General features: G+C 56.4%; 1 protein-coding gene across 1 annotated transcript in view; it reads left to right on the top strand.

Annotated features, from left to right (window-relative positions):
- Positions 1–25,468, top strand: part of ADGRA2 (adhesion G protein-coupled receptor A2) — a gene marked incomplete at its 5' end in the record, with an annotated part of 61,237 nt that extends 35,769 nt beyond the window's left edge. The window contains 17 exons of the mRNA XM_019545908.1: positions 10,202–10,273; positions 10,621–10,692; positions 11,115–11,186; positions 11,619–11,782; positions 12,077–12,290; positions 12,693–12,857; positions 15,061–15,262; positions 15,485–15,634; positions 15,867–16,028; positions 16,396–16,596; positions 17,092–17,293; positions 17,650–17,858; positions 18,352–18,479; positions 19,505–19,628; positions 20,098–20,243; positions 20,908–20,997; positions 21,262–25,468. Of these exons, the coding sequence (XP_019401453.1) occupies positions 10,202–10,273; positions 10,621–10,692; positions 11,115–11,186; positions 11,619–11,782; positions 12,077–12,290; positions 12,693–12,857; positions 15,061–15,262; positions 15,485–15,634; positions 15,867–16,028; positions 16,396–16,596; positions 17,092–17,293; positions 17,650–17,858; positions 18,352–18,479; positions 19,505–19,628; positions 20,098–20,243; positions 20,908–20,997; positions 21,262–22,492 (3,604 nt within the window). The remainder of the gene's footprint in view (positions 1–10,201; positions 10,274–10,620; positions 10,693–11,114; positions 11,187–11,618; positions 11,783–12,076; positions 12,291–12,692; positions 12,858–15,060; positions 15,263–15,484; positions 15,635–15,866; positions 16,029–16,395; positions 16,597–17,091; positions 17,294–17,649; positions 17,859–18,351; positions 18,480–19,504; positions 19,629–20,097; positions 20,244–20,907; positions 20,998–21,261) is intronic.
- Between the last annotated feature and the right edge of the window lie 1,123 nt (positions 25,469–26,591).

Below are 26,591 nucleotides of genomic sequence, written 5' to 3'. Positions count from 1 at the left end.
AAAAAAGCAGAAAAAAATAAAACCTCTCTGACCACTCCCTCAATACCCACGGGGGTCCTTTGTCTGTGGCTTTTTAGGTTAATTCTTTAAAGGATCAGTGTGAACCAAAATGGGCTCGTTGACTGAGAAAATCAGCAGCTCCCCAAGCAGGTGCAGTGATGCACCCTAGTAAGGTTGAAGGGAGGAACGTGACTGACTCTGACACCCTTGGGGCTGGGGAGTCCTGTGGATCCCACTGGGTTTGGGTTAATGGCCATGGGGAGGAAAAAGGCTGACCCAGAGCAGCTGGGAGGCAAAAGGCTTCAGTGTGGTACTGGCCTCCCGGCCTTTTGCAGTCATTCACAGTGCTGTCACCCTCAGTTGCTGAAGAGTTGCCACTCCATGTGCCGTGGCAGGGAGTGGGAATGGCCCGTGGGTGTCTCAAGTGTTGGGGCTGCAGTTGGCCGTCTTGAATCCCAGCTTTTCATAGGGTGAGAGGAAATAAGCCTGGATTTAAAGACAGCCAAGGGGAGGCAGCGTCTCTGCACCCATGACCAGCTGTGACAGGGCCTCTTTTCCACCCTGATAACATGCAAATCACAGGTTGCGATGCAGCGCGGCGCCTCCGGCCTGCAACCCGGAAGGGACAGAGGCTGCCAGTGGGGGAGACGGAAAGCGCTTTGAAGCAGCTTCTGGGGCCTGTCCTTTCCCAAGTTTAGCCAGAGCACCAAGGGAGAACAGCGCTCTTCAAAAGACGAAGATGCAGTTTGTCCAAACAAATGTCTCCAGACGCTGGGGGCTGCCTGCTGGGGGTAACCCACGCGGCTGTATGCTCTCTGCCTGCCGCACTGGGGCCATGTGCTCTCTGGGGGGGAGCCAAAGCCAGAAGGCAGCCCTGCCCGGTGCTGCATATGTTTGGGGAAGGCGTTCCCTGGCTCACGTGGGGCTAACTTGTGTCTGAGAGGGTGGTTCAGTAGGATGCATACCCTCCATGCCCCAGCCAGCTCTCCCTGGGGCCCTGCCCTAGCCCCAGCTCCTTCCTAGGTCAGCCCATTTCTCTTGAGGCACACAGGGAAACTCTAATTGAAAGTCCTGCAGTAATGCACATCCCACAAAGAGAAATGTTCCAGCTGTTAGCCTAGCTGAGGTACTTTGCCCTCAGCCTGGTGCCAGGGTGCCTTGTTTTTAGATGAGATGCAAAGCCAAAGTCAGTACCGCTCTTCTAGGATGTTATTTCAACGATGGTTGGCAATGTCCTGTATTCTGCATATCCATCCAAACCATGTGGCTGTAAACAGAATGAGGAGTGAGTCTAATTGGAGCTTACCTACACAGCAGGGTCTTCTGGATTAGTTATTCCTGATTAACTCCCAGTGGGGTCACTCCTGTTCTGAGATGAGAGTACTTGATTCTGAATTGTCTATGTCCACCCTTTCTTAATTCATTTTCCAAACTGGATGAAGCTGATTCACAGCAGCCAGAGTACAGAATTAATCCAGAGGAGCCAGTCCACTTTAGGCTTGTACTGTACCTGAATGCAAATAACTTCCCTGTGTGGACAAGGATAAGGGCTTGGTGAGGCAGAGTGCCTCCCAGCTGCTATTAATCTGGAACTGATAAACTGGAGCATTTGCTGACTGCACAGCCGGACAAAGAACAATATTTGCAATGCGTTTCTTTCCCCTTCCTGAAGCGTGGTCACTCTGTTTAGGTTGGAAGTTCGGCGCTGCGCCGAGAGCCAGGAAGAGTCATTTAGTTGAGGAGTGTTAAATTGCTGCAGAACAAAACCAGCAGGTAGCAGCAGCTGCTAAAAAATAAAAGGGAGGAGTGGCAGGGAGATGGCTTTGAAGAGAGAGATGTAAAGGAAACATGAGCTAAATGCCCATGTGAGGGCTTGTGCCTCCCCCCAGGGGCCTGGCTCGGTTCTGTCCCGGTGCCTAGATGGGGGTGGAGAGTGCGTGTCAGTTTAGGAGTCATGTGCAGGGCTCAGTGTCCCTTCTCCCAGAACAGGCGTGACCCCACAGAGTCCCGGGGCAGGAGGCAGCTTCTAGCGTATCAGTAGGAGCATCCTCTTGAGCAGATTGATGTGCATTTCTGTGGGGGCTGTTCAGGATGCTTAGGGCACAAGGCACTGCTGTGATGTACTGGATCGTTGCTCATTCAGTCGGGTCTGCTTCCTTTGTGTCTAGCAGAGGCCACTGCCAAGTGCTTCACAGGAAAGTAAAGGCAGGTGTCATGTCCTTAGCCTGTTTTTGCCATGTGGTGTGTATATTGGTGGGGCTGGCTCTTTCTGACCTTCCTCTTTTCCATCCTTATGCTGTGATCCACCCGGCAGTGAAGCCACCCGGCAGTGAAGACGTTTTTCCGGAATCGTGCACAAGTAATGGCTCTTTCCATTCCCCCTTCCTACCGGTCTCGCCAAGCATCTCCATGAAAGTGGTCCGTGGGTTGCACTTTGCTGCACGCACATATATTCGTGTCATTAGAGTGGTCCCATGTGATCATGTTCATTTTTGACCTTCCTGTTTGCATGTGTGGGTGATTCAGGCATCACCCTGTTGACCCATCTGTATCAGCCCCTCTGAGAAGGTCCTTCTGGGGTTCCAGGTCCATTTCCAATTAGGTCTGGACTGGCATTGCTAATTGACTACATTTGCAATTCCAAAGATAGATCTAGAGTAACTGCAGGGTAGGCAATATGATTCCCACATTTCAGGCTGTTAGAAGTTGAGGTTGACTACACAGCCTTTCTCCCACTACCCTTGTAGGAGCAAAGTGCTCAATCCTCATTCCCAAGAGATAATGTCTGGAGCAATACTGTTATTCGCCTCTCGTGTATGGAAGTCATTTGTAATTTATAGCAATATATGAAGAGAGAGTGCCAGCATGCTTAGCAATAGTCAGCCAAGAGTTAATGTAAAGCTCAGACTTCATGAAGCCATTGCTCTTGACTCCGGCTTCCTCGGGAGAGGACTTGGGAAACTAAACAGTGGTTGGGTTGTTTTTGTTGGCAGGACGGAGCGTGTGCTGAGATGAGGTCACCCTGTGATGCGCCGTGAAATATTTTCATAATCCGAGTTTTGATCCATCGTTCCCAGTCCTCTTTAGACCTGAGGAAGTTGGGCCCCTGGAGGGGAAGGGAGTCTGGAGGTTGCAGGGAAAACGCCCTGAGTGTGCATCTGTGTGGCCAGCAGTTGAATCGCTGCCGAAGATCCCAGGGGACGGGAGTTTGGTGGCCTTAGAGCTGCTCCCGGTGGTTAGCAATGTACACGACAAAACCACCAAACAAAGCCCAGCTTTGCCAGGTGCCCGCAGCTTTGAGTTGCCTGGGAATTAACTGCCATAGAAACTGCATTGCTCAGGGGAGTGGAAATCTCTGGGAGTAATGGGTGTGGGGAAGAGGACTGTACATTTCTACAGCACCCTATGTGATTAGCCCTGGAGAGGTGATATGGGGTGTGCATCGAAGTGGGTCCAGTAGCCACTGAAGTGAACCTGACCTGATAGTGTAGGGGACGAAGCACCCCAGACGCATAGGGCCACAGCATGTTCTCACCCCCTTGGAGCTTGATCAGGACAGGCAAGCTGATGATTGAATGCTGGCAAAAAAAAAACCCTGAAAGGGATGTGAATGACCCCAAAGAACCTGAGCCTCCCTTTCTGCCTCCTAATCCCATGTGGAGGGGTCTGCCCATGCTTAGGAGGGTTAGCAAAAGGGGAGGCCACCTAACTTAAATTACTTCCCAGCTCCCTGACTGCTGCTGGCCCTGAATTTAGCAGGAGAAAATGTGGGATACAGATGCAAGGCCACCTAGTCTGTTCTGAAATCCGGAACAGATAGCTGCCGAAGCCCCCGAAGGTTGGCAGTACCCAGAGAACAGTGAGGAGGCACCAGCCACTTATGGCTGAAACGATAGGCAGGGCATCAGGACATCTGGGTCCTATTCTCAGCTCCGCCACTGATGGGCAGCCTCAGTCACGTTGTTTCTTGTCACCCCATCTGTACACAGAGCGAACAGCTCAGTCCAGTGGCAGCTAAGCCAAGCCATTGGCCCCACAGACACCAGTGACCAATTTCCACAGAGCTCCTATAAATAAAGAAACGCATCTCTGTGTCCCTTCTCAATATGTATCGGCTGTTAATTGGGAGTATAAGGGGAGAGCAGCTTTGCCAGATTTCAGGCAGGAGAAATTCATGCCCACCAACACCCATCTTTCCATGGCCATGCAGGGAATATATTGGCTGGTCAGTCAGTCTGTTGCTGTCTCTCATACAAGCGTGTGCGAGAGAGGCCCTTTCCCCTTAACCGGTGCCTAGCGTTGCTCTGCGGTTGTGATCGGATACAAGCTAATACACCAAATGGGTTTCCTCCAGGCTTCCCTGAGCACAAAGCCCATTTGAGGCCGTGTTGACAATTGCAGCGTGCTGTTATCACATGCCTATGAGATAACCCGGCTTGGATAAGGCAGCTCCAGAAACAACTTTGCCCACAGGCAGGAGCTTTCTGTTGTAGCATTTGCTAATCTCCTGCCACTCGGCTCTGCATAGCCCTTGACTATGAAATAGACTTAAGGTAATGGGGCGGAAAAATGTTAGTGACACCAGTAGCAGCTCTGTGGTTAATGCGGCAACAGGCTTTTCCTTTGAATGGGATCGTTGCAAGCTGGTAGTGCTGCTCAGATGTGACTGTGCATGGGTAAAGATTGCTTCAAGTACAGACCTGACTGGACCACGAGTCCTCGGCTAGATGCAGACACCCCTGGGCAACGATCCCTGGTCTGCATTGGGCTGGAGGTCAGACAGGGCGGCTACAGTGCTCTCTTTTGGCTTGAAAATGTATGAATCCAGCCAAGAGATGGCAGATCCACCACTTCCCTGCGTAGCTTGCTCTAGTTAGTGAGAATCACCCTCCATGTGAAGAAAGTGGTTGATTATCTGTCTCTTGGCATCTTTTAACCAGGGGCTGTTGGATGGTGCTGGGAAAGAGACCACTACCTGCCCTGCGGGCAGATGGATGCTTGGTGATGGGGCAGCCTTCAGAGGTGGGTCCATGCCCACGGAGTGGAGGTGTGCGGGTCTCAGGCTGTCCCAGCACGAGATGGGCTGCTCTAGCAAGCCCCCAGAGCTCGCCGACCTCTCCGGAGAGTTAATTACTGCTGGGTTTATTGTGGCTGCTCTCTGACAGGCAGCCAATAGCAGCAGGCCAGGCTTGCAGTTTCCCTCCCAGCTCCCGCGCCGGGAAGAGCATGTTTTTGCTGGCGCAGGGTCAGCGTGGCTCGCAGTTGAGTTTGCTGGAGTGAATTCTCCAAGCATTAATTTTCTTGTAACGTGAATAAAGCAACTGTCTTTTGTCTCTGGGCTGGAGGACAGAGCTGTGGCTCTGCTCAAGGGCTCACCAGCCACGACCTGCAGCCGGAGCGGGGTGGCTGCAAGCTGGAGCACTCGTGTAACAGGACGTGTCGGGTAACGGTAACTGGCCTGTCCAATTTGCTAGGGCCAGTCTTGACTGCCTGGGCAGGTCAGGGCTTGCTGGGGAGTCCTTGGTAATTGCCAGCAAAGCTAATTTCCGTCCTCTTGGAGAAGGCAGCAGCCTGCACAGTCTCCTGGAAGTCGACATGGACATGCTTCAGAGCTTAGCCTCTTGTTCAGCTCATTTCCTCTGTAAGAAGAAAACCGCAGAGGGGCAGCTTCAAGCCGCTGTCTCCTCTAGAAATCAGCCCCATCCCTGGCTTGTCAGCAGTAACCACCATCTTGCAACCCTCTGCGTGTCTCTCCCCTCCAGCGCCAGCTGCGGAAACCGTGTCCCCCAGCACTAAAATGCAGCTGCTTCTGGAGCAGACTTGGGCAGGGCATGAGCAGTGGCGTGGGGGGAAGGCTGCGGAGGAATGAAGGATCTTCTCTCCAGCTGCCGTTGTGGGAGGAAGGGGGCTAGAAGAGGATTACATCAGTGTGGCCATTCCTAAAATGCCCCAAATCCAGCTGAGTCTCTGTGGGGTTGGCAGCCCTGCTCCTGAGGGCTGTGACCCCTAGAGTGGGTAAGTAAGACGGGTAACTTGCCACCTAGCTTATACCATTAATCCAGGTGGTAGTTAAGCTGTCTGGAGGGTTGCCAATGCACCCTTGGACATGAGATGATTTGAAAGCCCAAGAGAGGAGGGGCAGCGGTGAGTGAGAAAGGGCCCCGTGGGCTGCGCACGTGGTCAGTATACTTCAGGCGAGGGGCTGTACCTAGCCCTGACAGCCCGGCAGTTGTGAGCTGCTGGCAGGGCGTAAATCAGACGTTTATGGGATCGGCCACCTGTCAAATAAGGGTATGCCGAGCGGCACGGGGCAGGAATTCCTGCGGCAGAAGGGCTGCGCCCGTCTCCCCGCAACCATGGCCAATGGATCTGGTGTGAAATCGGTCCTCCTCAGTTGACCCAAGGTGCTTTGTCAGCTGAGGCCCCTGGCCCATCTCGTTGCAAGGGGCACAGGGCAGCACTGCTATTGGGAAGGTGAGAGCATCCCCCCACGTGGCGAGCAGGCAGCCCCCGGTCTGAGAACCAGGGATAAAGCCATTTCCCTCTGCTGACCTCCTCTGGCTTGGGCAAGCTGTCTTTTCTCCAAGGCCACGTGTAAAGGGGAAGGTGCTAGAAGAGCTGGCTAGCGGGAAGTGGAGGGGGCAAAGAACTGCCCCAGATGTGGAAGAGGGGCTGGCTCTGGAGAAGAGCCGCTGAGTCTCTGTCTTCCCCATGTCCCAGCACTGTAGTGGTGGCGGGATCAATGAAGAGGGAAGAGCTCCTGTCCTGAGCCCCACATCCCACCCCCGTTAGCGCCACGCTGAGACGTGGGGATCAGTACCGGCCCTAAGGCAGGACCAGAATCTCTGGGGAACCTTTCTCCCAAAAGGGCAAGACCACGGTGATGCTGGGCAGCTCTGCATACTTGCAGTAGCCGGCACTGCTAAGCTGCTTTCTGCATGGCAGGGAGGTGGCTTCTGGGCAGCTTGGACCTTAGGCAGTCGAGCGTGTACCAGGTGTCGGTACAATGGGTTGTGGACTTGTTCCTGCCAATGGTATCAGGCTTCCAGCAGTGAAGGACTTGTCCTCCCATGCCCCCCCGTTGGCTGCTAGGTGGAGGCAGAGGCCACGTGTTGGTGGGGGAGGTGGTGATCTCTGCCGATGTGCCTGGGACCCCTTCCATCTGCATGTACATCCAGGCAGACTTGTGTCAGCAGAGCTCGAGGTCCGTGGATGCAACGTGGTGGCGTAGACCAGGCCTTAGCAGGGGTGCTTAGCTACTCCCTCTCCCAGCAGATATGGAAGCAGTGAAGCCAGCGCCAGCAGGCAGGTGTGAAAGAAACCTGCTTAGATTCAGTGAGCCAAGGGCTTACTTTCGGGTTCGTGCCGTCTTCAGTCCAAGGGAGCCTTCCTTGTTCTTGCAGGCAGTGCCGGGTCTGGACAGTGTTAAGCTCCTTTGGGGACAGGTCTGTGGCAGGCTTTCCCTGGGTTACCACAGTGTTTGGTACCACAGGGTTAAAATTAGGCTCTGCTTCTTTGTATGCATGCCAGCCAGAGGAGTGAGGCTGAGTTATAATTAAACCTCTCATCCGTTTCCCTGTCTGCAGAAAATGAGCGTATCTTGGGTGAGGACAGAAGGCTGCAGACAGAGAGAGGCTGGGACAGGAAGCAGACGAGCTCTCCGTGATGTTTGCCCTTGGCCAGTCCCACTGTCTAAGCCCATCCTTTTCACTGAATTTTATCTGTGCAAATCCCTTCCCTTGCTGACGTTTCTGAAATCTGGCTTCAGGAGGGAATGGTGGACAACGTGGCATCTGTCCTGGGCCTGTTCAGTCCTGGTGCATGTGTCTCTGGAGTGCAGCGTGTGCTGGGAGGTTGTAGAAAACCAATCTGCTTGGTGCCACGTCCATGTATTAAGACCAGAGATTGGCCACACTGCTTCTGCTGGGAGGGATGGATAACGTGTTTCCTGGTCCTGGATGTGATGTGAACAGAAGATAAAGAGGAGCATGATCCTGGGGTGTGCTCTGGGGCAGGTCACCTCTGGCCAGGTGGATCTGGTGTTGCACAGCGCCCCTGGGACATTGAGCCCCAGGTTGTCAGCAGCTGCATGGGTTAGCAGCGGCCCTGTGCCATTGGTTTCCAGGTCTCCAAGGAAAACACGTGCCACACCATGAAAGCTGCTCCCACTCACTTGGTAAGGATGGAGCAGTCCATGCTGTGGCAAGGCCAGCCGACCTGCCTGGGTGGGCTGAAATGTGCCTCGCTCTTCACATGGATGAAGTAGACAGCAAGGAGGGCAAGTGGCAGGTTGTGAGCAGGAAGAAGGGTTCTTTACCAAGTGGAGCACAGTAACCCACCCCAGGCAGCGCCAAGGACTTCTTTGCAAAGTTAATGGGAAACCAGCCTCCTGGATGTTGGGGCCTGCCCTTGGCGTCCCCTCCCCTATCACATTTCTGCCGCTGTCATGCTGGGTCCCTGAGGCATGGCACAAGGCTAATCAATCCATCACAGCGTCTGAAAGCGGAGAGGTGGGGGGCAGGGCTGCCGTACGATCAGTCTAGTGATGCAGACAGGAAATCAGAGGCTCGGATGATTGTCCCGGCATGTGATGGAACGGGCTGGAATATAAGGGCAGCTGCTTTGTGTCTTGCAAAAGCCATCTGACGGTGTTGGAGACGGGCCTGCTTCCCCCCCTCCCGCCCCCTGGGGCACCGCACAGCAGCTCCTGGGCTGCCCCACATCACCTTGTCATGGGAGATGTGACCTGTCATAGCCATGGGACGCCTTTTTCCCAGGGTTGCCTGGGGGGAGTGCATGTCTCTGGAGCAGCTGGGTAGCTCCCCACCCTCCAGACTCACTCCTTTGCAGAGGTGCAGGCTTGCTGGGACAAGGGCTGGCAGCCTGGCCTCATTCCACAGGGCCAAAGCAGGCACCCAGCAGGGAGCTGTAACAGTTTCCAGCCTGGCTCCCTGTTTCCCTTTGCAGAGATAATTAGAGGGGAATTGAATTGAAAGCTGCTAATGAGGTTCCTGCGCAGCACTTGGCAGCCCTGCAGCCCCAGGCTTGGATTGGCTGGAGAGTCTGAACCCACGGCACTAACAATAGGGTCCCTCCAGGACCACCCCCCCTTCCAGTGCTTTGTAAGAGTTGTGGAGTTAACCCCCACGCACCCTGGCCCCAGCAGGCAGCGGTGCCTCGGCTGTGGGAGGGTGCGCTGACGACCCTGGCATGCTCTCAGGCAGGAGCTGGGCTAGTGAAGGGCAGTGGAGGATCCAGGTGGTACCACCAGCTTTGTAGCGCACGCACAGAGAGGCAGAGCCCCTTAACCCTGGATTAGCAAGTGTGGCAGCAACGCAGGAAAAACCCTGTGCTTGGAGGTTCGGAGAGCACAGTGCATCCAGGCTCGTGGCGTGAAGCCTCTCCCTGGGCTGGAAAACCATGCTGTGAACATGATCCAGGAGTGCGGGGGTGTCTGTACAGAGGCGCCTGGAGGGGCCCTGGGCAGGGTCACACACTTGGATCCAGCCACATTTCAACCCCGTCGTCTGCCCTGAGCTGGCACAGGCTGTAGCCAAGACAGCTGGCTGGGGATGCCTTCCCTGTGGGGGGGCCGCGTGCCAGCCCCACGTGCCACCCCTCCTTCCAGCAGGGGCTTCATCCTCTCAGCTGTGCACAGTGCAAACCAGAGGGCTCAGGCGCAGGCACTGGCTCCCTGCTTCCCCTGGCTGGCAGGAGTGATGGGGCTGCCACCACCCCAGCTGGCAGGCTGACACCCTGCAGATACAGAGCGAACCTCATTCCCGCTGGGGGCTGATGGCAAGGGACATGCTGAAGGAGAGGGTCTCCTCCCACAGGACTACCACTGCGAGGGAGGGTGAGGGGTGCCCTGCTTCTCAGCAGCCCAGCTTGTTCCCAAAGGGGACAGACTCTTTCAATGATGCACGGGGGTGAGCACCCAAGGCCAAAGGTGGCACCGGTGGTCCATCCCATTGCCTTCATGCCAGGGCAGAAGAGGAGAGAGGCATCTTCAAGGAGCCTGGCCACAGTCCTGGCACCAGCCTCGTGCACTGTGTATAAGCCAGGAGCTGAGCAGCAATCTGCCCAGACCATCGTGCTGCCCTGCTCTGCCTGTTCCCCCAGGCTCAGGGCCTCCTGCAAGGAGCTGGCCCCTCTTCTCTTGGGTCTTGATTTCTTTCTCTCTGTCTCTCCCTCTCTCCAGGGACCTAAAGAACAACTTGATCAACACAATCCAGCCCGGCGCGTTTCTGGGCCTCTCGGAACTGAAGCGACTGTAAGTGCCCGATTGTGCCCCCCAAGTTGCAGGGTGTGTCGGGCTAAGGGGTGCACACAGGCGTACAGACTGGAGCCTGTCCTTGAAGTTACCAGCTGGGGCTTTGGGATAGTTGAACTAGGGGCTGGTGGAGGCCTGAAGCGCCATAGAGCAAGCAGGGAGTGTCATCCCCCCCTTCACTCTTCAAGCTCTCCTCACTCCAGCATTTGAGTCTCTCAGTGCCCTGCTCCCTGCCCCTGGTACAGGGGGTGTGAGCAGGCCTGTGTACAGGGTGGTGCCCAGGTGCTGCTGTGGATGGGGGAAGTCTCAGTACTTACACAGACCTTTTCTCCCCTGGTTGTTTCCAGAGACCTCTCCAATAACCGCATCGGCTGCCTCAGCACTAGTGTCTTCCTGGGACTCATCAACCTCATGCGGCTGTAAGTAGTAGTGGGGCTCCCACCTAGCAGGCAGGACCCTTGGTAAGGAGCTGGCAGGGGCACTGCAGCCTAGGAGGATGCCTGCACTGCCCAGGGCCCTTCTGCCTACCTGTGCTGCTGGCACAGAGCAGGGTCCTGAGGCTTGTGGCACCTGTGTGCAGGGCTTGATGCTGGCACTGGGTGTCTGGGCTACAAGCTCCCTGTCCCCACCTCTCTGGAGATCAACTTTAGGTAGCTTGGGAGGGACCTGGCTTTGCAGTGGGTGAGGATCTGCTGGCTTCTGAGCCAGGCAGTGCTCAGTCAGGGACCCAGTTTCACCGGCTGCCCCTTCGGGGAGCCCGGCTCACCTGGGCATTCATGCATCAAGCCCAAGAGTATTGGGCAAGTCAGCCCTCACCAGGCTTTTGTCTCCTCTCTGCCAGCAACGTGTCAGGGAACATCTTCTCCACCCTCCAGCCGGGTGTCTTTGATGAACTGCCATCCCTGAAACTCATGTGAGTACCTTGCTGAGAGGGGAACGCCCATCCCAAAACCACAGGGCTTGCTGCGCAGGGACTGGGGGGGTGGGTGCAATGGAGGCAAGTGCTGATGGCTACCAGGCATCTGCATGCCTGTGCCCACAGCCTCATGGCATCAGAGGGGCCCACCCCGGCCTGCCCTCCTGCAGCCAGAGTCAGGACCTGTCTCACAAGCAGGCGCCCTCCTGGCCATTAGTGCTGCTCCGTGCCCCTGTGATCTCCTGCAGTCAGTGAGCAGCCAGGAGCAGGTCTGTCCCTTGCCTCCAAAGCTCTGTGCCCCTGCCAGCCCCTAGCCCTTGTACCCATGCTTCCAGTTGCTGCAGCTTGCAGGGACATCCTGGCTGCTCTGATGCCTTCCCCTGGGAGTTCATCTGTCCCTGACTCCATCCCCTGGTCTGCCTCTTCCAGCGACTTTGCCACCGAGTACCTGACGTGCGACTGCAACCTGCGATGGGTGCTACCCTGGGCCCGGAACCGCTCAGCCCAGATCTCCGACAAGACCCTCTGCATCTATCCCCGCCACCTGCATGCCAAGCCGCTGCGGAGCACCAGGGAGGGGCAGCTGCGCTGCGGTGAGGCACTGGGGCCATGGGCAGTGGATGGCAGGGTGGGGTTGCATGCCACAGAGCCAGGACTGTGGGCTGTTTAGACAGGGACCCCCTGAGGTCTGGGCAGTCCCAGTTGGGCACAGCCCCCGAGGAGTCCAGCTTGTGCCAGCCATGCTAGTGATGTCTGTGGTGTGGGTGCCAGGCTTCCTTGGGACCCCAGCCTCGCAGCAGGCTGCCCCAGTGCCCTGGGAGGTGGCTGAGGCAGGCTGGGGGGCAGCAATCTGGGGCAGGAGTTCACCCATCTGCCCTTCCCTGCAGCGGGTGCCCCAGAGCTGCACACCCACCACCTGATCCCGTCACTGCGCCAGGTGGTGTTCCAGGGCGACCGCCTGCCCTTCCAGTGCACAGCCACCTACCTGGACAACAGCACCCAGATCCTGTGGTACCACAACCGCGTGCTGGTGGAGGAGGATGAGCAGACTGGCATCATCCTGGAGCAGAGCCTCATCCATGACTGCACCTTCATCACCAGGTGGGAGCCCCTGCCAGGGGGTGACCTGGGGGTTCACGTGGGCCCACAGCTGCCTTCTGCTCTGGGTGCCAGTTCCAGCACCTTGGGAGGGTGCCCAAGTGCAGCCCATGTCAGATGTCCTCCCTGCAAGGACTGGGACCCAAAGCTTGCAGGTTCCTTTGGGAGGAAAGGGGCCTTAGAAGGGTAGGGGGATTGTTAGCCTTTGGGGGTGAACACACAGGCACCCACAGCCTCCCGGTGCAAAGGCTCTTGATTGAACCCCGGGTAGTGACCAACACCACAGGCTGGGTGCGGGTGTGTGGCCCTGCCTGCTGTGGCAGGGGTGCTGTACTTTGTGCTGGCCCAGCCCTTGGGCTACCTGCCTGCTCAGGTCCACCCATCGGGTTCCTCCCCCACCTGCAGCGAGCTTATCCTCTCCAATATCCACATCTCTGCCAACGGGGAGTGGGAGTGTGCCGTCTCCACTGCCCAGGGCAACGTCAGCAAGAAGGTGGAGATCGTGGTGCTGGAGACCTCAGCCTCATACTGCCCTGCTGAGCGGGTCACGAACAACCGTGGGGACTTCAGGTAAGACCCGAGGCTGCACGTCACTGGGGGGGGCAGGACACTACGTGCTGGGGTAGGGCTGGTTTTCCTAGGTCCTTGCAGACCCCTCTCTTGCCTCTCCTGCTGACCAACCCAGAGGCATTGTGGGAAACTCCAGGGTGATGCTGAGCCTGGTTGGCTGGAAGCATTCAAAGCCTTAGGGGTGGATGGGAACACAAGGGAGCTCAGTCTCTGGTGCCTGAGTGGAGTGGAAATCAGCACGGAGCGGCATCCAGCTGCCTGGGGCTGTATGCACCTCTCTGCTCCCAGTGGGGTCATGGCATCCTGGGACTCCACTCTTGCAGCTGCAGCTGTTTGCACTGCCCCAGCATGAATGTAATGCTGCAAGCGCTGTCCCGCCAGCACAGTGGGTGCCAGTGTGCAAGGACTGCTGGGCCAGCTGTGCGCCCGGCTGGCTGTAGGCGAGGAGAGAGGCTGCTGGCAGGGCAGGCCTGCAGGTGACCTGGCGTCTGGCAATGATTAGGCGGCCCGTGATAGCGAGGCTCCTTTGAAAGGCTTCCCGTGCTGGCAGCACAGACGGGCTCCAGAGGCAGAGGTGTTGGAATTTCTCTGGCAAGAGACTAAAGGCTTTGGGAGCCCACTGTAACCTCGACTGGGCCTTTATGGAATATAAATTACTGGTACAGTAAATATGGCTTAAATTAGCAGCAGCCCCCCTTCCCTCCCTGCCCCACCCCCTCCGCTCCGTGCAGAACAGGATATGGGAGTAGATAGCTGGAGCAATCAGCGGGCTTGTGTGGGAGCCGCCCCTCGCAGGGCTCAGGCGCCTCAAGTCCTAGAGAGGCACCAGCAGGAGGGTACCTGCCCCAGAAACTGCTGGGAAGGGCAGGGAGGAGGTAAAGGGGTGTCCAGGCAAGGGGCAGGGCAGGGATGTTGAGACCTTTGTGCAATGATTTCCCTGGTTGAGAGAGGTTGCCACTAGGTGTGAAGAAGGCATCTTCTGAGACCAGGACCATCAGGGCCTCAGGCAGAGCAAGGCATAGTAGGCATGCTTGTCCATGCTACTGACCCCTGGTGCAGGACAGGGTTGGGGTGCACGGTAAGCTCCACAGCTATCCTAACTCCCTGCGTGGACACTCGTACTCCAGGATGGCAGCTAGCTGCTTTAGCTCAACCCAGTCAGGTTCATTTCGGTACGCCAGGGGCCGCTGGGTCTTGCAGCCCATGCAAAGTCCTGTGGGAAGCAGAAGGAATTGTGGGGTCGGGCGTCTGCTTGGGGGAGACCACGTGACCCCTGTGTGCATCTCCTAATCCAGCTGTGGCGTCAGGGGAGCAGGGGGAGTCTCGCAAACCAGATGTTGCAGCAGCTGGGCCGAGCCAAGCTTTCCAGGGAGGGAAATAAATTACCCCATAAAAATCTCAGCTCCTTTCTGGAGCGTCTGAAGTTCTTCCCTTTGTGATGCCCAGCGCGCAGCTGGAAACCCTTCTACGCGTGGCACGGTGCCCCCAGCTCCGTGTGCAGCTCGGTCCCAGCAGCTCTGCACGCATATGCTGTGCACAGACATGCTGGCTGGCTGCTCTTAGCAGGGCCCCTCACAGGGGCACCGGTGCCCTCGCTGATGGCTGCAGGGCCAGGGCAGCTGTGTGGAGAGCAGAGCAGAGTAAGCTAAAACAGAGCAGCTATTCAGGGAGGTTTTGGGGCAGCTGCTGAGTCGTAACCGTGCATGCATACTGCGTCCCACTCGCTCTTGGCCATGGGCAGATTTTGTTGCTTTAACCATCAGGCTTGCCCGAGAGCCAAAACGCTGGGGCCCTGTTCCCCTGGACTCAATGCTGTTTGTTGTAGTGCTTGAGAATCGGGCGCATACAGAGAGAGGCTCAGCAAGCTCCTGATGCAGGATTTCAGCAGTAGGCAAGGAGAGGAGTTATCCAGCCAGCTGGGGAGGGCAGTGGGCAGGGCAGGCTAGAGCGGGATGGTGGTAGTAAGTCTCTGTACCAGAAGCAGGTTTCCAGGAAGGCCGAGGAATCATCATTTGGGATCCTTTCCATCATATGGGGTTGGGGAGAGTCTAGAGAAGCCTGTAGGGAGATCAGGCAACAAGGGCTGGTGTCAGGGGCCTGCTCAGGCCTGGGAAACGGCACTTGTGCATTCAAAGTGGTGCAGGCTGGCTTCCATGGCCAGGCATGTGCTCACTGTGCCCACACCTCTCCCCTCTGCTGGCAGGTGGCCCCGCACTTTGGCTGGCATCACTGCCTACCAGTCTTGCCTGCAGTACCCCTTCACCTCAGTGGCCGTGAGCGGGGGTCCGACAGCGGAGAAGCAGGCGTCACGACGCTGCGACCGCACAGGCCGCTGGGAGGAGGGCGACTACTCCAACTGCTTGTACACCAACGACATCACCCGTGTGCTTTACACTTTTGTGCTGGTGAGTGGGCGCTGTGCCCAGGAGGTCATAGGGCCTGCTGAAAGCATGGTCCCTCGTTGGCAGGTGTGAACAGTCATCAGAGGGGGCGTTGCAGCGTCTGTCCTTGGAGCTGGAACGTGTCTGCCACAGTTCAACCGGGGATGGGCGTGTGCTGTGGCTCTTGGGTTCACACTGACCACTCACACTTCACCATGCTAGTAACCCCCCACTTCTGCTTCGCAGATGCCCATCAACGCCTCCAATGCCCTGACTCTGGCTCACCAGCTGCGCGTCTACACGGCCGAAGCGGCCAACTTCTCTGACATGATGGATGTCATCTACGTGGCCCAGATGATCGAGAAGTTCATCGGCTATGTTGATCAGATAAAGCAGGTGATGCTCCCTCCCCTGCTCCCTGCCAAGGCACGATCCTGAGGGGTGAGCATGGAGGGGAAGGGGGCCCATCCTGCACTCAGAATGGCCTTGGGGAGTCTTGCCAAGAAGCTGCAAGCTTTCCAGGGTACCGTGGCTGCTCTCTTGGCCTCCATCTCCTGCCCTGCCCTTGCCCTGCAGCCTGTCTGAGGCTGTGGCGACCGGAGCCCCCCTGCCCTGTGCTCCCCTGCAGCTCACAGATGTCATTGTGGAGATGGCCAGTAACATGATGCTGGTGGATGACCACGTCCTGTGGATGGCGCAGATCGAGGACAAGGCCTGCACCAGCATTGTCCGCTCCGTGGAGAAGATTGCGGGCTACACACTCAGCAGCAATGCCCAACACATGGCCGTGGTAGGGGCCCTCCCATCGCTTTTGTGGGGCTGGGAACTGAGCAGAGCAGGGGCTGCAGCAGGGATTGGGGAGGGGGAGAGGCTGGGGCAGCAACGGCGCGGGGCTCAAATGCAAAGTCCTGTAGGTCAGGACGGAGGTCTCTTTGTGGGGGCGAGCAGCCCAGGCTGGGGAGGCACGAGGGGCTGAGAGTTGGGATTGGAGGGCATTGACAGAGGTGAAGGGTTTGGCGGGGAGGAGTCCAGGACTGGAGCAGCGCAGGGTCAGGATGGGGGTGTCTGCATAGCTAGGTGCTGAGCGCACAGGGGTTGTCTGTCATGCGGGGTGCAGTGCCCCTGCTAACGGGCCTTGCCATGGCATACCCTTGCAGAACTCGAGGAACATTGCCTTCGAGGCTTACCTGATCAAGCCCGAGAGCTTCATGGGGCTGAGCTGCACGGCGTTCCAGAAAAGAGAGGGCAGGCGGGCGCTGCTGCCAGAGCGGGGAGCCGAGCCCCTGGCAGACCAGCAGCTGCAGTTCAGGTGCACCACAGGCCGGCCCAACATCTCCCTGGCCAGCTTCCACATCAAGGTACTGGTGGGGGCAAAGCCACAGCGTGCGGCAGGGCTGAGCGGTGCAGGGAAGGGTCAGGCAAGGCCTGTGCTGCAGTGTGACTGGCACTTGAAGCCAATGAAGGGCTCCCTGCAGCATCCCTAGAGTCCCCAGAAGGAGCCTTTTGTCTCCGATTTGGGAGACCCATCCTGAACTAGCTGCCCCCTTGCAAAGGGACCCCGCACTGTGTCTTGCCGCATCTGTGGAAAGCCTGCACCCAGGATGATGAGCCCTACTTCTGAGCAGGGACTGTGGCGTGGCTAGGCACCCCAGAGACATGCTTCTGCTGCTTCAGGCTTGGAAAGCAACCGCTGAGCGGCCTGGCTGCAACGTGGGCCCATTCACGCAGCCCCGTGCCCAGGAGCCAGAGGCAGAAGAGATGACCTGTGGCTGTGCAGGGCATCTGGGACTGTGACGGGAGCTGCAGCAGCCAAATCTGGCATGTGGCTCACCTGTGGCCCCCTGTCTCCTCAGAACAGCATCGCTGTAGCCTCCATCCAGCTGCCACCCAGCCTGTTCTCGCTCTGGGCCCCGCTCCCACCGCCCGCCGACTGCAAGCTCCAGTTCCTGGCTTTCCGCAACGGCAAGCTTTTCTGCAGCACCGGCAACTCCTCCCGCCTGGCGGACGACGGCAAGCGTCGCAGTGTGGCCACACCTGTGATCTACGCCGGCACACGTGAGGTTCCTGGCCTGGGGCGGCAGGGTGTGAGGGCTGCCGGTGACTAGGGGTGAATCCGCTGCGACTGTGCCAGCAGCAAGAGCTTGGTGCCTGGGTTGCTGGGATGGCGCCGAGCCCTGCATGGAGTCGTAGTACCCCCTAGCGGCCAAATGCTCCTTCCTGATGAGCTGGTAGCACCGGCCTAGCCTGAGTCTCTTGCAGCCCCTGGCAAGGGTCGTGGGGAGAGGCAAGGGGCCTGCCTTGCTCGCAGCCCACTCGCAGAGGCAAGCTGGGGCCCAGAGGGTGAAAGGGTGTGGAGAGAGCCGCTGAAGAGACAGGAGCGCACCCCTCAGCCTCTCTCCTCTCCCCCACAGATGGCTGTGGAGCCAGCAACCTCACGGACCCCGTGACGGTCTCGCTGCGGCACTTCGGGGAGGGTGCCGACCCCGTAGCTGCCTACTGGAACTTCGAGGTGCTGGGGGGTTACGGGGGCTGGAGCGTGGAGGGCTGCCAGCTGGCCCGGCAGGAGCCCAACATCACCACCCTGCTCTGCAGGCACATGAACAACTTTGCGGTGCTAATGGTAAGGAGAGGGCTGCCGGAGGGCTCGGGTCTGGCCTCAGCGTGGTGTGCACCAGAGGTCACTGCTCTGTGTCCCAGCAGCTAGAGGAGAGCTGGGAGGTGCAGGGGCGTACGGCCCACTTCCAGCATGGGGTCCCTGGAGCACCAGACAGCCTGCTCCATGGGTAGTCCCATTGCACCACCCTGCTGCCCCCGGTCTGGACATCGGTCATGCAGCCAGCTGGTCTGCCCACCAAGGACTTGTACCGGCCCCTGGGCTAAGTGGTCATGTGCCTCTTGGGGAGGAGGCAGAGCATTGCTCCCAGCCAGCAGCCCCTGCCCAACATCAGCACCAAGCTTCTTTCCCTGCCCTTCAGAGAGCCCCCTGGTTCCTCCCCCTACCTACCTGCCAGGAGCCTCTGAAGGGCACCCAGGTCTCCAGCAACCCCCGTCACAGCAATGTGCAGAGGTCAACATGCACCAAAATCCAGGGGTCTTTTTCTCCCTCTGAGCAGGAACTTAACACCTTCCCCAGCGAGGCCCAGGGCACGCCCGAGGTGCTGCACCCTGTCATCTACACCTGCACAGCCATCCTGCTGCTCTGCTTGTTCACCACCATCATCACCTACATCATCAACCACAGGTGAGCCAGCAATGGGCTCCAAGCTGCTTACAGCCACCACAATGCTGAACGTTGGTGGTGGGTGAGTGTTGCTTTGGGTTGGAAAGTGGCTCCTGCTCACTCTTGGAGAGATGGAGCTAGCAGCAGAGCAGGACACAGGCTGGGTCAGCTCTGGGATCCAGGCATTGCCTCCTTACTGCTTGTCTCCCATCCGGATCCAGTTTTTGTGGAGAAGTGGAGGCCAGAGTCTCTGTAAGGGCTGGCAAGGTCACTGGTGTTGAACTGGGAATCCTACAGAGGTTTGGGTAAAGGCTGTGTTAATCCCTGCTGCATTTACAGTCTGCATGACTACACCTGCTAGGGCTGCACAGAAGCGTCCAGCTGTAGTGCAAGATGTGCCCAAAGTGAGGCACAGCAGGCAGGGGAGGCAGAGCTAGCTTCTGCTGCATCTTAGGTAGCTGGAATCAACCCCTGCACAAAGCTAGCTCTCTCTTTCTCCTTGCCCATCTGTAGCCTCATGGAGCTCACTTCTTTGTAGGGGAACAGGAGATCTTTTCAGCCAACAATCAAGGACACACTGAAGTCTAGTTTACTGTACTGATGGATCCCAGAGCCCGGTAGGGATCCCAGAGTCCAGTAGGGCTGCTCTGCCTTGGGGTGACAACCAGAAAACAAATACAGCAGTTGTTAAGACTTTGCCAAGCAATTTGTCTTCACGTGAGCCCCCTCTCCCCACCTGGCAGCGGGCTCAACACTTAAAAATCCCAGCGAGTATCTGAGTGTTTCTCTTACAGCAGCTACTCAGGAATAAGGAGAAGTTGCAATTCCCAAATCCTTCTTGTGCTGGGATAGTGTTGGCTGCACCCTTTGGAGAGAGCACCTCTGAAGGTAGCAAGGGTTGCTTCTGTTTCTGCTGAGATTGGTAGAGAGCAAGGCAGAGTAGTAGCATGTCTCTGGTTGCTGGAAGGGACTTCCTAGTGCCCAGCTGGGGATGAATTCCCTACATGCCAGGAGCTAATCAGCACTGCTGCATGCTTCTCTTGCAGTACCATTCACATCTCCCAGAAGTGCTGGCATATGCTCCTTAACCTCTGTTTCCACATTGCCATGACATCAGCGGTGTTTGCAGGAGGCATCACTCTGACCAACTACCTGATCGTCTGCCAAGCGGTAGGTACAGCCATGACTGCGCCAGCCTCGGGGGAAGCAGTGGTGAGCTTCTCGGCTCAGCAGGCCTCCCGGTTCAGAGCGTGGCCTGTGTCGCAATGGAGGAACCGCACTGCTGCTTTGCCCCCAGGACAGAGCACTGCACAGTGCGGTGACAGGCAGTGTCCAGAGTACCAGAACAGGAAAAACAGCTACCTCCACCTGTTTGTCTCCTCCAGGCAGTGGCCCTGGACCAGAGATGTGGTTCTGGTTGGAGGGGCCCTGGAGAAGATTCCCTATAGCTGTGGGCAGGCTAGAAATGTGGATGGAGGAGAGGGCACAACTGCAGCAGATCAGGGGCCTTAGCAAAGCAAGGGTCAGCCCCAGCAGAGGGTCACTGCAGCCAGGGGAGATTCCTAGCCCTTGAATCCAGTGCATCTCATCCTGGATGCATGCATCTCAGTCACCCTCATCCTGGCTGTGTGCCCTGCAGGTTGGCATCATTTTGCACTACTCTTCCTTATCCACCCTGCTATGGATGGCTGTGAAGGCCAGAGTCATCTACAAGGAGGTAACGTGGAAGGCACCCCAGCCACAGGATGGGGATGTGTCGCAGCCTGCCCCTCGGCCAATGTTACGGTACAGTCACTTCCCTCCAGTTCGGTGGGGGGTGCTGGGATGTGAGTGCAGTGAGCGCTCAGGAGAAGGTCTGACTGGCCAGGCAATGTCAGCATTGCACGGTGCTGGGAGTCCGAGGCCCTCTGCTCCCAGAGAAACTGCAGGCTGCAGCCCCCAGGATGATCACACATGGGGCAGGAAGCAGCTAGCGCAGTGCCGGAGCATGATGCATGTATTCAGTAGTGTGTTCTGTATCAGAGCACTTGGTCTTGCCTTGCACCAACCTCCTGCTACACCCTCCACAGCCAGGCCCTTTCTTATTGGGCAAGCACCATGCCTCTGATTCCCTCGGGCAGGGTACATCCTCTGGGTCCCGCAGCATTGTCACAGTTTATAAAAGGAAGTTGCAGCATTTTCTGAATGAGCAGAGTGGTGCATTTCCCCTGCTCTTCTAGCCACATGCATTCACTTTGAAGGCAGGTGGAAAACGTTGGGCTCAAGACAAAGGGTTGGGAAAGCTACAGGCAATTAAAGAAAGGGGGTTAGGATGGAGGTTATAAGGCAGCTGGCACTGCAAGCTGTCATGCCAAGGCTTCCCTACCTGCAGCACCAGCCTGGGGCAGCATTTGCCCATAGGAAGCTGTTGCACCAGCAGCCAGGTGACACAAGGGCGCTTTCATTACAGATTCTACCTTATTGCTGGCGGGATCCCTCTCATCATCTGTGGCATCACAGCGGCCGTTAACATCCACAACTACCGGGATAATAACCCATAGTAAGTGCCACGGGCACAGCAAATTGCGTGCCATTGCCCTCCTGCTAGCTCATTCTTCAGCTGCCAGTGCTTGTGTGAGGGAGGAGCAGGGACAGGTCTTCAGCAGAGCCATGTTCAAGGAGCGGGGATTGATGCAGGGGTGGCTGTGATGTAACGAAGTGCTGTGTTCCTGCTCCAGTTCGCTCTGAGCTGTCGGGCACGGGGCTGGACTTGGGAGAGGAGCAGACTGGGCAGGGGCTGATTCTGTTCTCCTCTGGCTTGCAGCTGCTGGTTGGTGTGGAGGCCAAGCCTGGGGGCTTTCTATGTTCCCGTAGCTTTCATCCTGCTCGTCACCTGGATCTACTTTCTCTGTGCCGGGATCAAGCTGCAGTGCCAGTCTAAGATCCAGAAAGACCCCCCTGAACCCTTGGAGACAGCACCGAGGCTGGGAGGCAGCAGCAACCTCTTGACGGACTCAGGCTCCCTCTCTGTCACGCTCAACACGGGGATGCCTAGCCCGGACGTGGACAGCGTCTACTCCTTGAAGGTGCAGTTCTGGGCTCTGGCAATCACCCATTCCCTGTACCTTGCTCTGTGGACATTTGGAGCTATGGCTGTGTCCCAAAAGTGGTACCTGAACATCATCTTCAGCTGCCTCTATGGAGTCACAGCTGTGGCACTGGGGCTTTTTATCTTTGTCCACCACTGCGCACGGCGGCGGGACGTACTGAACTCCTGGTTCGCCTGCTGCCCATCCTATCGCAACGCGCTGCCCATGCAGGCCTACGTGCATCCGGGCATGGCCGTGGAGGATGGCTCCCAGGTCTTCATTGGGTGCAACCCTGAGGTGGCCCATTCCATCAAGTCCTCCTCCTCACCCAGCAGCACCAACTCCACGGTGGGCCACTGCAAGCTCACCAACCTGCAGGTGGCTCAGAGCCAGGCTGAGAGCTGCGCCCCACGGCCGGCCAGCTATGAGGAACCTGAGCCTGCCAACAACAAGAACGCCAGCGTGGCCAGGTACTCCAACAACATGCATGGACGCCGGAATCACAAAAGCCGAGCAAAGCAGTACCGGGAGGGCAAGCATCACCGCTTGAAGGCGCTGCGGGGACCGGCCCCTGACCACCTGTCCAGCGAGAGCGGGAGCCTGCACAACAGCCACTCAGAGAGCTACCACAGCAGCAGGAACAGCCCCCTGAACAACAGCTGCCCTGGGGCCCAGGCAGGAGCAGGGCAGGAAGGGGAAGCTGCCCTGACGCAGTCGGATGGGAGCGATGGGAGTGGTAGCCACCAGGTTCCAGACTTTGGCCGGGCTCAGCGGAGAAGCACCAGCCGGGACAACCTCAAGCAAGCCAACACCGTGGAGAAGGAGGCGAAGCGAAGGTCCTACCCGCTCAACGTGGCCAATCAGAACGGGGGACTGAAGGGCAGCAAGTACGACATCAACCTCACCAGCGCTGAGAGCATGGCTGGCATGAAGACTGGCCTCTGGAAGAGTGAAACAACTGTGTAGAGGGCAACGGGGGACCTTGCAGCTACATCACAGTGTTGTGTTACTTCTCAGGCAAGCCCGCTCACTCAGCCCTTGGCAGGGGAAAGGTGGCTGGTGCACCCAGTTATGGGCATCTGTTAGCAGGTCAAGTGCAGCCTCCTAGGAGTGTGCGTGCTGGAGACGGGCACGGCATGGGCATGGGCAGTGCTGTGCAGGATGCTTTGTCTCAGCAGGTGACTCTGGGTCTCATCTTACCTTGGTGCTGGGCCTGGGAGCGAGGGGAGCAAGCCAGCACTCATCCCCACGCAGGACATGGCAGCACCGAGGTCTCCACGCGAGAGACAATCATCGCTGTTCAGCTGCCTGATTGGCAGTTATCACTTAATCCCTTCTGCATGTCCCTTCAGACTGATCCTAAATGCTATTTTATAATATACAGAGGAAACAAAGGTTTATTTTTCAAATCTCTATATTATCGTGCGTGTATATATGTATAGACAGACTGGTAACTGGTGGGAGTGCCTCTGTGTTATGTGACTGGTGTTCTGTCCACAGCGTGTCTCCCCCTTGGTTTTGGCAATTGCTCACTCTTGCCATGATTGCAACTTCCAGGATGTCAGCTGGGAGAGAGAAGCCAGGGCCCTTTGTGTGAAGATGCCACAGTAGAGGCACTTGCTTTGCGCTTACCTGAGCATGGGCTTTTCCTGAAGGAGTTCAGCTGAAATGGATCAGCTGGGGACTGCTGAAAAGCAAACGCGGCATCCAGAGGTGTGTCGTGGCAGTGACGTTCTAGGGATGTAGCCAGATCAGTGCGGTGAAGCAGTATTTCTTGTTGGGAGGCTGGGAGGCTGCTACCTTGTGCTGAGCCAGGACCGTGGCAGCTCCCTTCCAAACCCTGAGGCAGGCAATTGTCTCCCCACAAAACGTGCTGGCCTCACCTCAGATGCGGCTCCCAGGATCATCTCTGAGCAGTCTTAGAAACTATTTAGCCCTATGGGTTAGGAGCTACCAAAGTAAAAGCCATAGCTAAAAGTGAGCAAGAGGTCAGATGAGCAAGAGCTCAGATGAGCAAGAGCTCCAGGCAGAATAAGCTGTCTGCACTGTTTTAGTGACGGACACTAAAATCACTGCAGGACGATTGCCGTTGAATGGGGTTAAAGATCCCCAGAGGCACACGCTATGCAAAATGCTGGGGGTTGGCTGCAATAAACACAGGCCCACGGTGAAGGGGCATTCTCTTCTGTACCTGTTATGCTCAGTGTGGAAGAGTGAAAGCCTTGGGCCTTGCATGGCAGAAGTTGGACTGGGAAGCAACATGTTCCCTGCTACTCCAGAAGGAACCCAAGGATCCAGAGTCATCCTTCATCCTGGTAATTATGTGATGAAAGGGTTTGACTACAGCAGAGCAAAAAAATGTGTGCATTTATTTGTATGAACTGTAACGATTGAACAAAGAGGAAACACCGTCTGGCAGAGAGGGGTTGTTTCTCCAAAAGGGAAAAGGGGACTTTGCTGAACTAGTAAGATGATAATCAGGGCCTGAGCCGGTTTCAGTGGCGTGGAGGACTGAATTGGATGCGTGTTCCTTTACAGCCCCATTCCTGTTTTTAAAAGGGCTGGTACTTAGCTAAGCACTTATTTCTTTCATTGCAAAAACTGGGTGCACCTTTTTTATCTATTGTAAAGCAGAAAGAAGCTATGTACTGTACATTGGCAGGTCCCCGACCTGTTGCCAAAGATTTTTTTTTTTTGTAGAGTTCCTAAAAAAGGGAAGTTAGTTTGTACTCAAACAGCCAAGCAATGAGTGCTCTGTACCTCTCTCCCGGCCAGTAACGGAGACTGGCTGCCACCTGTGCCTACTGATAGTTGCCAGCTCTAGGCAGACTCACTGTGCCAACCACTAAAGAAATGTACTGAGAATTGCCGAGGGACAAATACTGATGTCTGGCCCCTGCACTGCCTCTACGTGGCAGCTGCAGTTTCACATATTACCCTCACCAGTAGTATTGTAGCAAGCTGGGTATCTGGACCAGGGATAGCATTCCCTCTCATCTGCACTGCTGCTGTGTGTCCATCGCACATACAGTCTCTGTGTCTGCCTTCCAAAAGATATACTGCCTATAAAGCCATAATGGAGGAGCGGTCTGCAGTGCAGAGAGGATAACTGGTCCAGCTGTAAGCAGGAAGAGCTAGGGGGAGAGTGCTCTCCAGCCTTTTTTTGTCCCTCTTGAAATTCAGAGAGAATAAAAGAGGATGTGTTGCCCTGGACACAGGACTTAGAGATCTGGCACCTGCAGCAATGTAAGCCCAGTGTTGCTGAGAACTCACCTCTGTCATACTGAACCAATCACAACCTCAGTTTGTAAAATAAATGGGTATAAATATTTGCCTACCTCCCCAAGGAATTGTGATGGTCACTTGTAAGCTGAAAATTGCAAGGCACACATGGAGATTTCAGCTGCAGCCCTGAAGTCTACACTGGTCCAAAGAGAGAAGGGGTGGAAAGAGAAAGATGATTTACTGGGTCATAAAGCACTTAAGATGTTTCTCAACCTCAGAAAACTTCCCCTTTTGCCATGCCAACACCACAATGCCTGTATGGCTGGAACACCAGCACAAAGTGCTGCCACCGCCCTCCAGCCCGGTCAGATTTCTCTTGCCGTTACTGGTTTGTACCCACTTTTGTCTGTAGGGCAGGTTGAATCATTATGCTGAAGCAGCTTACCCAAACTTGCCGACGCTGATCTTGTATATGCTTGCTGCACTGTGACAGTATTATAGGAAAAGCTTTGTATTATTACACTTCCTCGTTTACATGACAAGCAAAAGACATATCAAGAGAGAGAGCTTTTTGCAATATGTGTAGGGGAGCAAGGGAGGGAGAAAAATGTGCCAAAGAAAATATGTTGAAAGAGGTCTGTTATGCATTTTTTTTATATAAATATAATGTCTCTAGCAGATATGTTTTGTTTAATATATTAAAAACATGCAAATCCACCACTGGACTATGGCTTGTCTTTACACACCCTGTATTAAGAGCACAGCATGGATATTGATAAGGCTTGTCAAGTATAGCTGGGAGGTGCTGATGTCCAGGATTCACTAGCAGTCAGCAGGAATACCAAGGCAACACGGGAAGCCAAAGACAATGGCTAAGCAACTAGGGAACCGTTAATGCCATGGGCATCTATACGGCATAGTGAATAGTGGCGAGCCCTCAAGATACAATGGCGACAGCAGGGAACTGCCTGTGCTGTGCAAGGGATTGGTTGCTATGCACATGTCTTGCCCATCATTGGTCTCGTTGGCGCCTGCTTTGCTGACTTTAGTCCAACTGAGCCCCGCTGCCCCTTGATCAGCCTTGCTGGGTCGTCTAGCTGGACCCTGTCCCCCCATCCTCAGTTATCTCACGCCCCGCTGGGTCTGGCGGGTACTCGCCGTCAAGACTGAGATGGCTGAGGAGTCAGACCCAAGGGAAAGAGCAAGCTCCCTGCCGCAGCAGATGAAGTAAAGTAGGGATTGAGGGAAGGGAAGGGTCCCAAGGGGCTCCCTTCCTGCAGCCTGTGGCAAAAGGGGTAGGACTTTGCTCCCCTTCTTTCCTGCCCCTAGGAGCACTTGGAGCTCAGGGGCTGGAGGAGGCAGCATCCAGGACCATAGCTGCCTCCTGGCTCCTTTTGCAAAAAAAAAAATATATATATTATTGTTTCTAGATATATAAATATATATTACTCCACTCCAGCTTCAACATTCAAGAGGCCCCTGTGGTACACTTGGCAGCTCAAAGCACACTAAAAAACTGCTACAGTTTGCACCGTGTAGCCGCACGCACCCATCTCCATACGTGTACTCCCACCCACTGCCCTCCTGAGCTTGTGAGCTGCTTGATGAGAGGGAGGGCACTGCAGGAGGAGGCCCCTCTTGCAGGCAGGGCCCACGATGGACTTGGATTTGCAGAGTGGAGCTCAGCAGGGCACCCCAGACCCCGCTGGCTGAGCAGCAGGCAGTAGGGCTGGGCTGTCCCGGGCTGCCCTTTTGGTGGATCGAGTGTGCTGTGCAGATGTGGAGGCAGAAGAGGGCAGGAAGACAGCCCCTGCCAGTCTGCCGAGGTGCAGCCAGTCAC

Source organism: Crocodylus porosus, unplaced genomic scaffold (assembly GCF_001723895.1).
Source record: "Crocodylus porosus isolate Cpor-Errol unplaced genomic scaffold, CroPor_comp1, whole genome shotgun sequence".
Taxonomy (NCBI): domain Eukaryota; kingdom Metazoa; phylum Chordata; order Crocodylia; family Crocodylidae; genus Crocodylus; species Crocodylus porosus.
Note: the sequence above shows the minus strand (reverse complement) of the source record. Positions and strands in the feature narration are given on the sequence as shown.